The 16,119-nt window shown below is 35.6% G+C and overlaps 1 protein-coding gene across 4 annotated transcripts in view; it reads left to right on the forward strand.

Moving 5' to 3' along the window:
* Znf280d (zinc finger protein 280D) overlaps positions 1-16,119 on the forward strand; it is an 88,220-nt gene that overhangs the window by 13,634 nt on the left and 58,467 nt on the right. For all 4 annotated transcript variants that reach the window (XM_052713913.1, XM_052713902.1, XM_052713924.1 and 1 more), the window contains 5 exons: positions 2,437-2,480; positions 3,129-3,190; positions 6,419-6,565; positions 9,507-9,572; positions 9,673-9,812. In XM_052713913.1, coding sequence (XP_052569873.1) covers positions 3,163-3,190; positions 6,419-6,565; positions 9,507-9,572; positions 9,673-9,812 — 381 coding nt within the window. In that variant the 5' untranslated portion in view covers positions 2,437-2,480; positions 3,129-3,162. The remainder of the gene's footprint in view (positions 1-2,436; positions 2,481-3,128; positions 3,191-6,418; positions 6,566-9,506; positions 9,573-9,672; positions 9,813-16,119) is intronic.

The raw sequence follows: 16,119 nt of genomic DNA on the forward strand, positions 1-16,119 counted from the left end.
AACCTGTTTTTTTAATCTACATTTTGCCTCAAGGCTTTTTGCCTTTCTTTCATTCTATGTCTGGCTTGTTGGCTGCTGCTTGGCAGGCCCTGGCATCATCATCTCTTTTCTCTTTCTCCCTTGTTCTCTTCCTGTTCTCCTCGTTCTAGATCCTCCTACTTATTCTCTCTGCCTGCTGGCCCCACCTATCCCTTTACTGCCTAGCTTTTGGCTGTTCAGTGTTTTATTAGACCAGTCAGGTGCCTTGTGCAGACAAAGCAACATATCTTTACATTGTAAACAAATGCAGCATAAACAAATGTAACACATCTTTGCCTAGCTAAAGTAATATTCCACAACAGATAGTAAAATTGTGATACTTAATATTAGTAAGTCCTTAATGTTGAACAAGAATTATCATGAGCATTACATAGATTGTAAGTGAGGGGCAAACTGCAACTATTTAAGTAATTGAGTTAGAGCCCAGGGTGCTGGTACACACCTTTGATCACAGCACCTAGTAGGGAGAGGTAGGTGGATCTCTGTGAGTTTGAGGCCAGCCTGGTCTACAGAGCTAGTTACAGGACAGATAGGGCTGGCTATACAGAGAAATCCTGTCTCAAAAACCAATAAATAATTGAATTAAAGAAGTTAAGAAACCATTCAGTTGTTTGTTCGGTTTTGATTTTATGAAACAGGTCTTGAAATGTTTGAAGTCCAAGCTAGTTGGAAATTTCTGTGTAATCCAGGGTGGCCTTGAACTTGATCTTCTTTTTGCCTTAGCCTTCTACACTTGATCTTAGCCAAAAGGCCAAGAAATGATTTGCCTTAGCCTTCTAAATGCTAGGATTATAAGCATGTGCTATCATTCCTGGCTAATTATGAATTTTTGGTAATGCTTCTTGTAACTTTTTTCTTGAAGACCAATGAGTTATAAAGTGTGGTTAATTATAAACTTCTTACAAATCTTTGTTTTCACCTAAAACTTCAACATATTGCCTTTCATGTAGCTGGCCAAGACTACCTATATTCTGAATGAATAAATCTCTGAGAAGCTATATCCAACTGTTTTTCTGTCTCTTTTTCGTTAGTTGATAAAATCAGAAAAATAATGAATTAAAATGTTGCAGGATATTTGATTGCATTGTGACACTCTGAGACTGTTAATAAAGTTAACCTTGAATCGGGGTGGAGCCAGTGACTAGCTGACCAGAATTAGCCATAGAAAACCCAGGAATTTGGATAGAAAAGGAAGGAAAGGGCAGGACTAGAGTTTGTCACTCTTAGTTTTTGGGATGAGTGAAGAGATGTGTCTCTTGCTGTCTCTCCAGCCAAAAATCACAGTCAGCTGGTTGCCTCTCAGCTTCTCTGATCTAGCAGGTTTTCACCCCAACATCTGACTCCCGAGTCTTTGTTGGTAAATAAAATGATAGAGACTTAGTTTACTGGGGCTGCCAGACTGGAAGGCCTTCCAGGCCATGGTCTGAGTGGCCTGTGGGTGCTGACTGGTGCTCAATCTGCTGATAAGTAAAATATCAGTAGATTCATGTACAGCCACTAAGTGGACAGAAAAACATCATTTGGTGCCCAAAATGGGGTGACAGATGTAGCAGGTCTTTCTTGTTGGACTTTTTTTGGAGTGCCAGCCCCCAAATAATGACACAGAGACCTTTTTATTATGAAAGATTGGCCTTTAGCTTAGGCTTGTTCCCAACTAGCTCTTATAACTTAAGATTATAAATTAACCTGCTTCTATTCTACATTCTGACATGTGGCTTTTTACCTTTCTTGCATTCTGTATGTCCAGCTTCCTCCGCATCTTGCTGGTGTCTCCTCTCTTCCTCCCAGTGTTCCTATCTCTGCCTGGAAGACCTGCCTATTTTCTTCTGCCTAGCCATTGGACATTCAGCTCTTTATTAAACCAATCACAACACATCTTCACACAGTGCACAAATATCCTGCAGCACAAAAATATATTTTAAATTATGTCTTAGTACTGAAATATATTTTTGAGTGTGAATAGGTAACAGATTAGTGTCATTTAGCATTTGAGAAGTGACATTTACTAAAACAGTGCATTATGAGGAAATTATTCCTTTTTATGAAAGGATGTTACTTGTGCATATATTTTGTTGTGTGTTTGTTTGAGATATTGTCTCACTGTGTATTCTAGGCATCAAACTTTGCCTCAGCCTCCCAAGCTTCTGGATTACAGATATGTTTCACATGCTTGTCACAAATAACTTAGTTTAATTTACTAATTTATCGGATTTATTGAAATTGGAAGTACTTGATATAATTTTATTTCTGAAATTTGAAATTATTCAGGAATGAACCTGTTATTTTAAATAAATTATATGCATAACAGACATCCATCTTAAACTTTTTTATTAAAAAGGGTAAATTGTATATACATTGATAAAATTTGCCCTAATAGTTGATATCTTTATTTTGTAGAAAGGCAAACTGAGATATAACTTGCTGCTTTTTGTGGTCACATGGTAAGTTTAAATATTTAAATTTGATTCAAGAATTACTTCTTTTTTCTGTATTTTTTTGTGTTGTGTGAGTGCAGGTGCATGCTCTGTACATTTGGGCAGAGGTCAGAGACTGACATGTGATCCTGTTCTGTCACTCTCTGCCCTACTCCCTGTGTACAGGGCCTCACTGGCCCTGAAGCTCACTGTTTTGGCTAGACTGCCTGGCTAGCAAGCTACTGGGATATACCTGTCTTTGTCCCCTAACACTGAGGGTACAAGCACATACTTCCATGCCTGGCTTTCTGTGTAAGTGCTGGGGATCCAAACTGATGTCTTCCTGTTTGTGCAACAAATGTTCTTAGCCATTGTTCCATCTCCTTCATCAAGAATTTCTTTCTTTCTTTTTTTTTTTTTTTTTTTAGGGGTGGGAGTATATGTGGTGGCTTTTCAAGACAGGGTTTCTCTGTGTAGCTCTGGCTATCCTGGAACTCACTTTAGACCAGGCTGGCTTCAAACTCAGAGATCCACCTGCCTCTGCCTCCTGAGTGCTGGGATTAAAGGTGTGTGCCATTACTGCCTGGCTAAGAGTTTCTTAATTCCAAGTTTTATATCTCAATATTTGCAGTTAAAATGACTAAAAATTGACTGATGTCATATATCAATACTTAGGTGACAACTTATAGAAAGTCAGATCTGCAACTTGATGGGTGACAGTTCCTTTCAACCAACAGGTAAGCATTGCTTCAATAACTGATACTCATATGCAGCTGATGTATAATTCTACTTTATGATAAAGGGTGAGAAGTGGGGCACATCTTAAAACCTTGGAATGGTTGAAGTAGCAGATGAACTAACAAGTCAAGTAGAAATGAAGTATTTTATCTCTACTAACAGAAATAGCTACTATTTATCAGTTTGGTGTACATTATCACATATTTCTTCTATGCTTTTATGAGCATTTATAAAAAATTATATAAAAGAATTATAGCTTTTTCTTAACAATCTTTCATATTAACAATGGCAGAGCCTTGTTATTTATACACACACACACACACACACACACGTATATATATGCTTGCATGTGCTGTATACTCTTAGTTTACAAGGGCTGTCATAACAAAATATTATAAACTAGCTGGTTCAATTTCGTAGAAATTTATTTTTGGACATTTTTTTAAAGGTTTATTTATTTATTATGTATATAGTGTTCTGCTTGCATGTATGCCTTCAGGCCAGAAGAGGGCACCAGATCTCATTACAGATGGTTGTGAGCCACCATGTAGTTGCTGGGAATTGAACTCAGGACCTTTGGAAGATTAGCCAGTGCTCTTAACCTCTGAGCCATCTCTCCAGCCCAAAAATTTTTGAGTGTAGAAAGTCAGGACCAGAGTATTGGTAGACTTGATGTCTTCTGAGAGTGGTGGGAGAAAAGCTCCAGGCCTCTTACAAATGGCCACATTAAATTTGTGACTGATTATGACCCTATTATTAAGAACATGGTAGAATATTGTCCTAATATTGAGTTAAAAGTAGAAATGACACTTTTTTGGTATAATAGAAAAAAATACTTAGAAATGATAAAGATTCTATTTAAAGTATAACCTCAGATTATTACTGTCTTCATGTCTGGACAAGCTCCACTGATGTTCATGTACATAGCTGTTCTATTAGTTGAGGCTCTTAATACTGTTTTCCTTCCCCACCTTGCCTCCCTCTGTTCTTGGCATTCCATCTTTCTCCATTACAATGTGAATCAATATGCATGTATGTAATTTAAAGAGTCAAACAGTCTGAAAAAGGCTTTAATTGACTCTGCCAAAGTTTCATGAAGTTTTGTGTGCATGTATGTGTGTATACTATTGCATCAATTTTACTAACAATGTTAGATAATTCAAGATGGATGTTTTAGCTTTTTAAAAAAAGTATCCTTTTCATTTCTTATTTATGTGTATGTGTGTGTCTGAGTTTATATCTTGTGTATGTAGTGCTTGTAGAGACCAAAAGAGGACATTGAATTTTCCTGGAGCTGGAGTTACAGGGAATTGTGAGCCACCCAGTGTGGATATTCAGAATAGAGCTTGGAGTACTCTGGAAGAGCAGCAAGTGCTCTTAACTATAGAGCCATTTCTCCAGCCCCTGATTTAGCTTTCTTTTTATATATGTACTTATTTTATTGTTTTTAATTATGTGTAGTGTGTGTGTGTGAGGGGGGTTATGTTCATGTGTGAATGTAGGTGCTCACAAATTCCAGAGGAAGGTGCCAGATCTGTTGGGCCATCTTCAAGAGCAGTACATGCTGCTCTTAACTGCTGAACAACCTCTCCAGCCTGTTTTATTTTTTATATTTTTCGTTTTGTTTTCCAGAGACAGGGTTTGTCTATGTAGCCCTGGCTGTCATGAAACTTGCTCTCTAGACCAGGTGGGCCTTGAATTCAAAGATCACCTGCTTCTGCCTCTGGGATTAAAGTTGTGTACCACTACCACCTGGCCTGTGAGGTGATCTTGAAGTTAACTTTTGTTGTTGTTGTTTTTTTGAGACAGGATTTCTCAGTGTAGTTTTGGTGCCTGTCCAGGATCTCACTCTGTAGCCCAGGCTGGCCTCGAACTCACAGAGATCTGCCTGCCTCTGTCTACAGAGTGCTGGGATTAAAGGCGTGCGCCACCACTGCCCGGCTTGAAGTTAACTTTTTAATCCTGTCATTTCCTGGAGAAGTCCTCTTAAAGTGCTGCTGTCCTGCATCTATCCTATTAGTTGTTGTTCTCTAGACCTACTGACTTACTGTCTTCTGGGACTTCCTTTTGTATCCAGTGCTATGTCCTGTGCTCCTTATGTCTTACTTTTTGTTCAGTATGTGTGTGTGTGTCTGTGTCTGTGTGTGTACGTGTGTGCATGTTCACGACTGTGCATATGTACTGAGATGTATGGGGAGGGAAGTCAGAGGACATTTGTGGGAGTTGGTTCTATTCCACTACTTAGGGACTGGGGATCAAACTCAGGTCATCAGACTTGACAGCAAGCGTCTTTACCCACTAAGCCCTATCGGTTTTATTTCTATTCAAACATTAATTTCTTTGTTTGGTACCTCTGTTTCTTTTCTCTACTTTTCTTGCTTTTTTTTTTTTTTTTTTTTGGTTTTTCGAGACAGGGTTTCTCTATGTAGCTTTGCGCCTTTCCTGGAACTCACTTGGTAGCCCAGGCTGGCCTCGAACTCACAGAGATCCGCCTGGCTCTACCTCCCGAGTGCTGGGATTAAAGGCGTGCGCCACCACCGCCCGGCTCTTTTTCTTGCTTTTTGTTATCTCTTTCTTAGAATCCTTTTAGTTTGTTTTACTATCTTTTGATCTTTTACATAGGAAATTTTCCTTCCTAAAATTCCTGGTGCTTATCCATCCACCTTTAAGAGAGAGGTGTTACTTGGTCAGAATTTCTAAGTAGTTTTTTCTGTATGCATTGCTTTATTGAATTTCTTTAGGGAGAAATGTGTAATTTATTCTACTTGAGATAAGCTTCAGGCCTTTCCTCTGTTTTTCTCTAGCACCATATCCCTTTTTTTTTGCTCTTATGCCTTGCATTTGTAAGTCTGGCTCATTAATTATAATTTGTTTCCCATCTGTGGCTTCTTATTACAGTCTACCTCCCTTTTGTTAAGTCTTTTTTTTTTTTTAGGCAATGGATAGGATATAATCCTTTTTGTGGAGATAATCATTCTATATGTATGACTGAAACTCATTTTGACTGGATTTTCTAGCTGCTGTAAATAAATAACCATTGTCTGTCTGAAGTCTACTAGTTTATTAGAGCTTAGAAAGTAAGATCTCAGTTTCTTACTGTTATCATGTACTCATCACAAACACCAATTTAGAAATTGTTACTAGGGTTATTAAAGTAGATTTCTAATATGTTATGTATAGCAAATAACTTTTTTAATTAAAAGAAAATTGCTTCTTTTAAAAATTAGATTATTTAAAAATGGCAGAACTCTTCATGGAGTGTGAAGAAGAGGAGCTAGAACCGTGGCAGAGGAAAGTGAAGGAAGTCGAAGAGGATGACGACGACGAGCCCATCTTTGTTGCAGAGATAGCAAGTTCAAAACCAGCAATTTCAAGTAAGTATTTGCTTTGAGTAAAGGCAGCTGGATAAGGTCATTTCTTAGGGTTGTTGTGAAAATGTCCTCATCCCACCGTTAGAAGTTAGGAATGAGATACCTCCTGAAGACTGGTCAGGGTTGACTCTGACTGGAGCTTTAAGAAGGGGTAGATGCCAAGTACCAGCAGAGCAAACAGGGAAATGCACGGGATTTGCTGGTGGCATTGGAGCTCTTCTGAGAGCAGGAATTAAAATTTTAGTGGTGCTGAATAAACTAGTTTATCTGCTTCTTTTTCTTTTTTCTCTCTTAAACCCAGAGTAGCTTAAAGAGAAAATTTAGAATGCTTAGCTTTAATTTTTGAGTTGTACTAAATAAATAAATTTTGTGTTAATTTGAGATGAGAATCTCATGTCCAGGCCCCACTGTACTGTCATCTCCACTCGGCTACAAAATGCAGAGAGAGTGTGTGATAGCGGCTTATGGCTTCTGACCACAGCTGTCTTTCAGCAGCACCTTATGTATGTGATACTGAGGGTGTTGCCTCCAGCCATTGTGGTTTTCTTGTGTCACAGTTAGTACACTCCCATCTCAGGCTTTTTAGTAGAATAGCCTTTGGATTATTAGCTTTCAGTTAGAATGTTTGGACCTAACATTGTCACAGTGTTAAGGTAAGAAACTGATAGTTGTTAAGCTGTCTACTCCGAAATGTCTAAACGGAGCCAGGCATGGTAGCTTCACAGCACTAGGGAGATACTTGGGGAGGCAGGTGAATCTCTATGGCTTTCAGGCCAGCCAGGGCTAGATGGTGAGACCTGTCTCAATGGAAAAAAATCCAAAATGTATAAACTTCAAAGATAAAAAGATTCTTTCTCATTTTAATTACATGTTTAAGCCAGAAAAATTGATCAAAGATTGCTAATGTGTCCACATGTTAGTATTTCTTATTTTACCTTAGTTAACAGTGAGAGAGTACTATGAAATTTTCTGAAAGCGTACTTCTTGCTTCTCTTGGATAGGATTGGATTGGTACTTTTATACAGTTTTATAATAGAATAATTTAACCAAATGAAATGTCAGTATCATTTCCTGTGATAGATAGGTAATTTCCCATGGAATGCTAAGTGAGATGCTATTTGGATTATAAAATAAGTTTAGTATGATAGTGTGCATGTGACTAATATCAGAATGGTCTGTTTTCTTATTTATCGTTTCCTAGGTATTGATTGTCTTACACTTGAATGTTACTATATTGCAAAATTATTATTCAAAATCTCAATGAAAATATGACAGGATTCAAGTTGAATTTATACTGATTAGAGATGACTGTTAACTGTACTCAACTATAACAATGTATATTAGTTTTAAGATGATTCTGTAAGAAAGAGATTGACATTAAATTTTTTTTCTGAACTGTGAAGATGAAAAATTAAAATGATTGTATTATTTTATCTGGAGGCCATAGGAGTTTCAACATATGAAATATGAATTAGATGTGTAAGAATTTGTCTTTTATAGATCACAACCACTAAAATAGTATAGCAATAGTTATTTGATAGTTTTTTTTGTTTGTTTGTTTTGTTTTTTTTTTAAGTTTTGGGTTTTTTGAGACAGGGTTTTTCTGTATAGCTTTGGAGCCTGACCTGGAATTTGCTCTGTAGACCAGACTAGCCTTAAACTCACAGGGATCCACCTGCATCTGCCTTCCGAGTGCTGGGATTAAAGGTGTGCCACCACTGACTGGTGATAGTTTAAATATTAATCTTGGTTTTCTGATTGAAAAAAGTCAAGTTGTTTGAGTAGCTTCTTTTTCTTATAAATTAATGTAGTACTTGATTAGTAAGCACTGTGTTAACATTACTGAAAAAATACTAGCTAGTTTAACTATTTTAAAAAGATCTGTTTAGTTTTATTCTATATGTATATGTATTTGCCTGCATGTATGTATGTATTTAATGAGTACCTGATGCTCACAGAGGTCAGAAGAGGTTATTGTATCCCTTCAAACTGACATTACAGGTGGTTGTGAGATACCATGTCAGTGCTGGGACTTGAATCTGTGTACTGTGCAAGAGCAAATTTTCATTCTTTCAAGTTTTTGTTTAGTTACTGAGTAAGCTAGATATTAAAAACTTTGCACATTCATATGTATGTAAGAGTACAAACTGTAAATCAGTCCCTCAAAGTCATGTCAATTTTAACTTCTGATATGATGATAGATTTGAATCCTCTTAACTTATAAGATATTCCGGTAAACTTTAGATTCATTTTAGTCTGTAACTTCTAGTAGTTTCCCTTTTGGAACTCAAAGATAATGATAAATAGTCCATGGAAATTTTCCTTTATACAACTTCAGTGCTTTTAGAACTGCGAATAGAATATGGAGAATGGATCGGGGTTTAATTTTAAGTCATTGGAACCCAAATATATATATAATTCTGTCACCATACCAAGGAAAGTATAGACTTCAACTCCATGCAACCATATTTAAATATGTTTTTAGATGGTTGGTTTTTTGTTTTGTTTTGTTTTTTGTTTGTTTGTTTGTTTTTGGCTTTTTGAGACAAGTTTTCTCTGTGACATCCCTGGCTGTCCTGGAACTCTAGATCAGGCTGGCCTCAAATTCACAGAGATCAGCTTGCTTCTGCTTCCCGAGTGCTGGGATTAAAGGCGTGTACCACCAGGTCTGGCTTTTGGAAGATTTTATAGGGACAAAAATTTCTTTGCCTTGCAGAATGTTTGGCTTATATGCATTTGGATTTATCATTTGGTTTTATTATACTTCTGGCCTTTGGACATTTAGTTATAATGAGAAAGATTGTGCTTATTTTATAAAACAGTTAATGCTGATAAAATATTTTCAAATTAGTGGTAATATTCCTTCTAATATTTGTTTTCAGTTCATAATTTTAATATCTCTATTTCACTCAAACAAATTTAAAATATCTATGTATTTTTTTAGATATTTTGAACAGAGTTAATCCCAGCTCCCACTCACGAGGACTGAAGAATGGTGCACTTAATCGAGGTATAATACTATTGTGTTACTTTAATTTTAAACTAAAATATTTTGAAAAAGTTGATTATATAGAAATGCATTCACTGTTTTGTGTGATTTTAAAATACAGGTTTTACTTCTTCATTCAAGCCTACAAGTCAACGCTTCCCGAATCCAGCATCAAATCCTGTGGCTGCCTTGCCAGTCAATTTTCATCCTGAATCTAGATCTTCAGATAGCTCTGTTATTGTTCAACCATTTTCTAAACCTGTAAGTGTTTTCAAAACTATTTAGTCGGTTTGGAATATTAACAGTACCCAATTAAAATTATAGATTATCAACAAGAAATCACCTATTATCATAATGGGTACCAGAAAAGGTTACCATCTTTATGACCATTTAGTCAGATGGGGAATATGCTTAAACTGGTTAGGTATAGCTTTGAAAACGAAGACTCTCAAAATGTGAATAAAAAGATAATAATGAAGCTCACATGATAGCAAAATATTTATGCTTGCAAACTGGGCCAGGTACTTTTAATTTTGAAAAATTATTGAGAAGCCTTGATAGCATTTTATTCTGAGAAATGTACCTTCATATTTTAGTTAAAAATCTTTAGTAAAAAGTAATAGATAATGGTAATAATTAAATTTATTAAGCTACTAATAGACAAATATTTGTACTAAATGCCATACATAATCTCATTTAATTCTTAAATATACCTAGGAAGCAGGTATTGTTACTTCCTCCATTTTATAGTTAAATAAATACTGAGGTTTATAGTGATTAAATGATTCACTCAGGACTCATAGCTGAGTAGATCTCGGATCTCAGTATAGGCTAATCCATAGTTTATCTGTATATGCATATATATACATGTGTATATATTGTATATGAGTGTATAGTTTGAAAAATGGAAGTATTGCCTCAGCTCAGCAGTTCTAAGGATGGTGTGCAATTCTAGAGGGTTCCTTAAGACACTTTCAGGTGTTTGATTTCAACACCATTGTCAAGGTAATTGAAGACACTTTCTTTTTCACTGTTTGACATTTGCATTGACGACACAAAAACAATGCTGACCAAACTGCTGATGGCTTATTGTGAGTCAAAAAAAGCACTCATCTGCACCAAAGTTTGCGGGTTAGCCACTCACCATGCACGCCCAGTGAAGTACTCCAGTTATAGCCAGTTTTTCAACAAAGTTTTGCAATGTATTAAACATGTTATTTTGTTAACTATACCCTTGAATATGTGTCTTTTTAAATGTTCTGTGTGGCGAAGTGAGTAGTGTACATAAAGCATTTCTGTGTCTGAAATATCTTGATGATTGTCTTTAGGAAAAGCATTAGCGTGATTAGCAAGCTGAAATACCTGATGCATTTTAATTGAATGCATTTTTTTTTTTTTTTTTTTGGTTTTTCGAGACAGGGTTTCTCTGTGCAGCTTTGCGCCTTTCCTGGGAGTCACTTGGTAGCCCAGGCTGGCCTCGAACTCACAGAGATCCGCCTGGCTCTGCCTCCCGAGTGCTGGGATTAAAGGCGTGCGCCACCACCGCCCGGCTAATTGAATGCATTTTTACTTGAAATAATGACTGACAAGTTGTGGTATATTATTTCCTCATATTGCCATAAACTAACATATATTAATTATCTTATAGTCTTACAGTTTGTGTTGGTGGGAGGCAGATCGTGGCTTAACTGGATCCTCTGCTTTAGGGCCTAATAGGACTGCCATTCAAGAATCGGTCCTCAAAGCAGTCTCATCAAAAGCGTTACTGGGGAAGTGTCTTCCAAGTTCAGATGCTTGTTGGTAGCATTGGTTTCCTAAAAGATTGTCAGAGTGAGTCTCAGGATCCTTCTAGGTTTTGACTATTCCTGCCATGTCGGTCTTCCCAACATGACTACTTGGCTCCTGAAAGTAAGGGAGAGTTCTTTGTTGTTGTTGGTGGTGGTGGTGGTGGTGGTGTTTTGTTTTTAGTCAGCTTTTCTCTGTGTAGCCCTCTGGAACTCACTCTGTAGACCAGGCTGCCCTCAAACTCAGAGACTTGCCTCCCGAGTGTTGAGACTACTGCCTGACTTGATTTTCTTAGTCTTAAGAAACAATTATGTTTATAAAATGATGTTATATACTTTGTCATCTTTACCGTATTATTTTGTTAAGAATCAAGTCAGCTGTCCTAGCCACATTAAAAGGAAGGGAATCATACAGGATATGAATATCAGGAGATGGTACCATGGAGTCCACTTTAGAATGAAGTTATTCAGTCCTCAGTTTGGTACAAATTTCATCAATATTGAACATAGTGCGCCTTCCATTTACGGGAAATGGCTGATAGTTGTGTTCTTTCTTACCAAGGATAAAATTTGAGCTGTCAAGAAAAAAATTAAAATGTTGGAAATCTTTAATCTGCCATTTTGATCTTGACAGCTCCCTAGTATTTCAAGACTTTTCTGATGGGTGGTATAAATAAATGGATTTTTTTGATGATGTATAGTGAACTTTTTCAATATTTAAAATAGTTTAATGAAACCAATAGTTTGTAACTAACCAAAGTATTTATGTTACTGAAATGTCTGAATAAAAGTATATTGTAGGCTAACAATTTTAATGGCACAGGGTATCAAAAGTTCACAGATGAAAATTTCGGATTTCATCGTGATATACCTTTAAGAAAGTACTGCCTGATGAGTTTTGATAGGATCAAAGTAGTATATCAACAGTGGTAATTCACACTACTGAAATGCTCCTTTCCATTACATGTTGTCATGAGTCCATATTCTCTTTTGAGCATTTAGCTTAGTTATTAGAGAAGAGAGCTTGCCTAGTACACACAAAGCTCTGGGTTCAAGCACATACAACTAATCCCAACACTTGGAGAGGTAGAAGCAGGAGGATCAGGTGTATAAGGCCATCCTTGACTACATAGTGAATTTGAGGCTAACCTGGGATAATGGAGACCCTGGCTCCCAAAGTGAAAATAAAAATTGCAGAGATATAAAATACTACTTTTTTTTATGTATCTGCAAGTAATTTTTATAAAAATACTACTCATGCTGATCCATAATGCACTTAATGTAATTTAAAAATAAAGTAATATTTAATATATTTCTGTTTTAAATTCTAGTTTGGTAAATATTTATAGATTTATCAATGTGAAAAGTGTTTTGGGGTTTAGTTATTTTTAAATGTTTAAGATCAATTTGATGCTGGAAAGTTAGGTTAGTACTGCCTTAGTGAATAGTAATAGTTCTTCTTTAGACAAAAAACGGGAGAGACTGCTGACTTTCTATCTTGGATCCTGTAAGGTTCCAAAGGCTCTTCTTCATGTTCTTCAAAAATACAGTAAATGTTATAGTGAATGTGTTTTCTTATACTTGTCATTAGTTGTTCGACATTTAGAGGAGAAAACTAGAGAAGGACAAGCTGACTAACACAGTTAGAGAAACAAACCCCACTCTGAGGAAGAAAGCAGCAAAGGGTGGCATTTCAGCTCTAGAAAAGTAAGAGACTGGAGTCCTTTCACTTCAGAGTGTTTCCTGTCTGTGAACAGAAGACACCTTAACTGACGGTTTGTACTGGAATCCTGTGGGGAAAGAGCAGATTGGCCAGTTGGTTTGTATGGTGCCTAGAAATCATACATTTAAGTCTCAGTTATCTGTGTGGTCAAAGCTAAAATCACAGACTTGTGTTCTGGAATGAGTCGTCTTATTTTAGGGGCTTTCCCCATGAATGTTGGAAGCTACATTGGCCTTAATAAATTATTATTTTTATTGGTTTTTAATTTTTAATTTAATAAATTATAATTAATAGTTTAACATTTTATGTCATATTTTTAATTTTTCATGGAATATCTTCGTATCTCAATACTTTTCAGGCAGGTATGGAATATATTACTGTTAATATCATCAATAAAGTTAATATGTATGACTAATGGGCATGAATATCATTGATAAAGTCAATATGATATATGACTATTGAGTATGAATTACTTTGTTTCATTTATTTACTTATTTATTTATTTAATTTTAGTTTTTTGAGACAAGATTTTTCTGTCTAGTCTTGGATGTCCTAGAGCTCACTTTGTAGACCAGATTGGCCTTGAATTTGTAGAGATCCACCTGCATCTGCCTCCCGAGTGCTGTGATTAAAGGTGTGTGCCACCACCGCCCTGCTCTGAGTATGAATTTTATGTCTTCATTTAGACTTGGATTATACTTTCAATACCATCAGTAACAAATGATGCTGTTTTGAGAGCCTTCCTGTCTATATATTGGGAAAGAATGTTAGGTCTTCATTAATACCACTGTGATAACTAATCGATATACATTTACTGTGACGAGCAGGTGAACTTAATGTATACGATGTGACATTTTAGTTTGATAGGTTAAGTGGTTGAATAAATGTTGGTTATCCTAATTCTATTGTACTATCTGCTTTAATCTTATTACTGCATTTAGCAAACAGTTTTCAGGTAGTCCATTTTTTAGTTATTCTGAACTTTCATAAGACACTAAAAAGTCTCTGTTTGAAAATTCTTTTTAGCTAGTTATTTGTTGACTAATATGTTGCCTTCTTTGTAATACTAAAGATACTTAATAAGTTACTTTTTAGGGATGTGTTTAGTAGGAATAGCTATTACAGTTTTGTTAAAGAGAGTTTTGGTTTTTCATTTTGTTTTTGACAGAGCAAGTGAATATTTAATATTTGAAAGTACAAATATTTGGAGAAAGTGTTTGCTTTAATGAAGTAAGATTGTACTTGGTTACTGTTAGGTCATGGAATTAATGAATTTTTTATTTTTCTTTACACTACATCTTAGGTTCAGATGCTCATGTCTGCCTCAAATTCTAAGTATGGTGTTGCTTTAGGATTATAAATTATTCCTATGATCTTATAACAATCCCATGTCAGTAAAGTTAGTAATAAAATGAAATTCTTAATTATCCTTTAATTTATAAGCACAAAACAAAACCTACATGTTTTTGAAAGATAAGCATATCTGAGGGGAGTTTAGAAAAGACAGAAGAATTTATTGATAAAGTCAGTTTATGTGCCATAAGGAGCTAAATTGTGCAGGTCAGCACTTTTACTTTTTCACTAAACAGTCTATGAGGAACATGTCCTATTTTTCGAAAGCTTGATAGTAATGGTTATATGATAATTCATGAGTTTAACTTTTTTATCTATTATTGAAAATATAGGGTTAAATCTTCGTTAAACTTTCTTTACCATAAATTCTTGAAAGTAGAATAAAGGACACTTTCGAGACTTTTATAATTAACTGATGAAGTGTTTATGTAAAGTCATCCCAAAATATAACCTAGCTTGCCAATAGTGAATATTATCCTTCCTTTAACTTTATTAAAATTAATATTAGTCTTGCAGAAAAGGTAGGAGAGTGTTCCTATATTTTTCTCATCTAGCTTCCCTCATGTTAACATCTTACCTGTTATGACTAACAATTAATGTTAACCAAACTTCAGATTCATAATTAGAATGTGACCAAATTTCTACTGATGTCCTTAGATCTTGTTTTTGAGTCCACCTTGCAGTTACTCTTAACTCTTCATAGTTTCTACAGTTACACTTTTCTGTTCATGACTCTGACAACTAAACATTGTAAGTTATTTTTTAGTAGACATCATTTTTAAACAATACTAGTTTGTAATTGTTAAATATTTTTATTTGCATTTTTCTGTCCAGTAAATTAAAAAAGAGGGTATATCAAATATATTAGTCTTTAGCGTTTTGTTTTTGAACCAGTATATATCCTTTAATTTTTTTGTTGTTAAAACAGCTCTTTTTGAGACAAGGTTGCCCAGGCAATCCTTGAGCTGACTATGTAGCCAAGGAATGCTTTCAATTCCAGATCTTCCTCTTTTCACTTCCTGAGTGCTGGGATTCCAGGTGTGCACCTTGGTGCCTGACTTTTTTTTCCCCCATGGGAGGGGTCATTTTTATATTTAAGCATTGTTTAACTTAAAACCCATTTTATCATGTGGAAGGTCCAAAAATCAGTCAGAACTTACTTTGCAGAGTGATTATTGTTCCTTATGAGTCATATTGGATTATATTTGTGTGTGCACATACATTAGTAAACTTGTTATATAGTATTGGAGCTTATATCTCTAGTTGTATTGACCACTTCATAATTATACTGAATATGTATACAGTTACATAGAAACTTATATTGCTCTATTCTTGACCACATTACAGTCCATCTCATACTTTTTACTATGCTCTTAAGATTTTGTTAGCTTGGCTAAAAATTCCTTTGAACTCTAGTGTATGTAGTTGGTTGTTTTTACTCTTTGATCTATGGCTCTTTGTCCCTTTGGGGGGCCCGCCACCCAGCTCCCAAATAAATATACACAGAGGCTTATTCTTTTTTATGAATGCCTGGCCTTAGCTTGGCTTATTTCTAGGGAGCTTTTCTTAACTATCCCTTCTACCTTTTGCCTCTGGGCTTTTACCTTTCTCTATTTCTGTATATCTTTTCTTTCCTTTATTCCATGTCTGGCTATGTGGATGGTGCCTCATGTCCTCCTCTTTATTTTCTCATTCCTAGATCTCTCTC

The sequence above is a fragment of the Peromyscus californicus genome, unplaced genomic scaffold (genome assembly GCF_007827085.1).
Source record: "Peromyscus californicus insignis strain IS unplaced genomic scaffold, ASM782708v3 Scaffold_11__1_contigs__length_118956290, whole genome shotgun sequence".
NCBI lineage: Eukaryota > Metazoa > Chordata > Mammalia > Rodentia > Cricetidae > Peromyscus > Peromyscus californicus.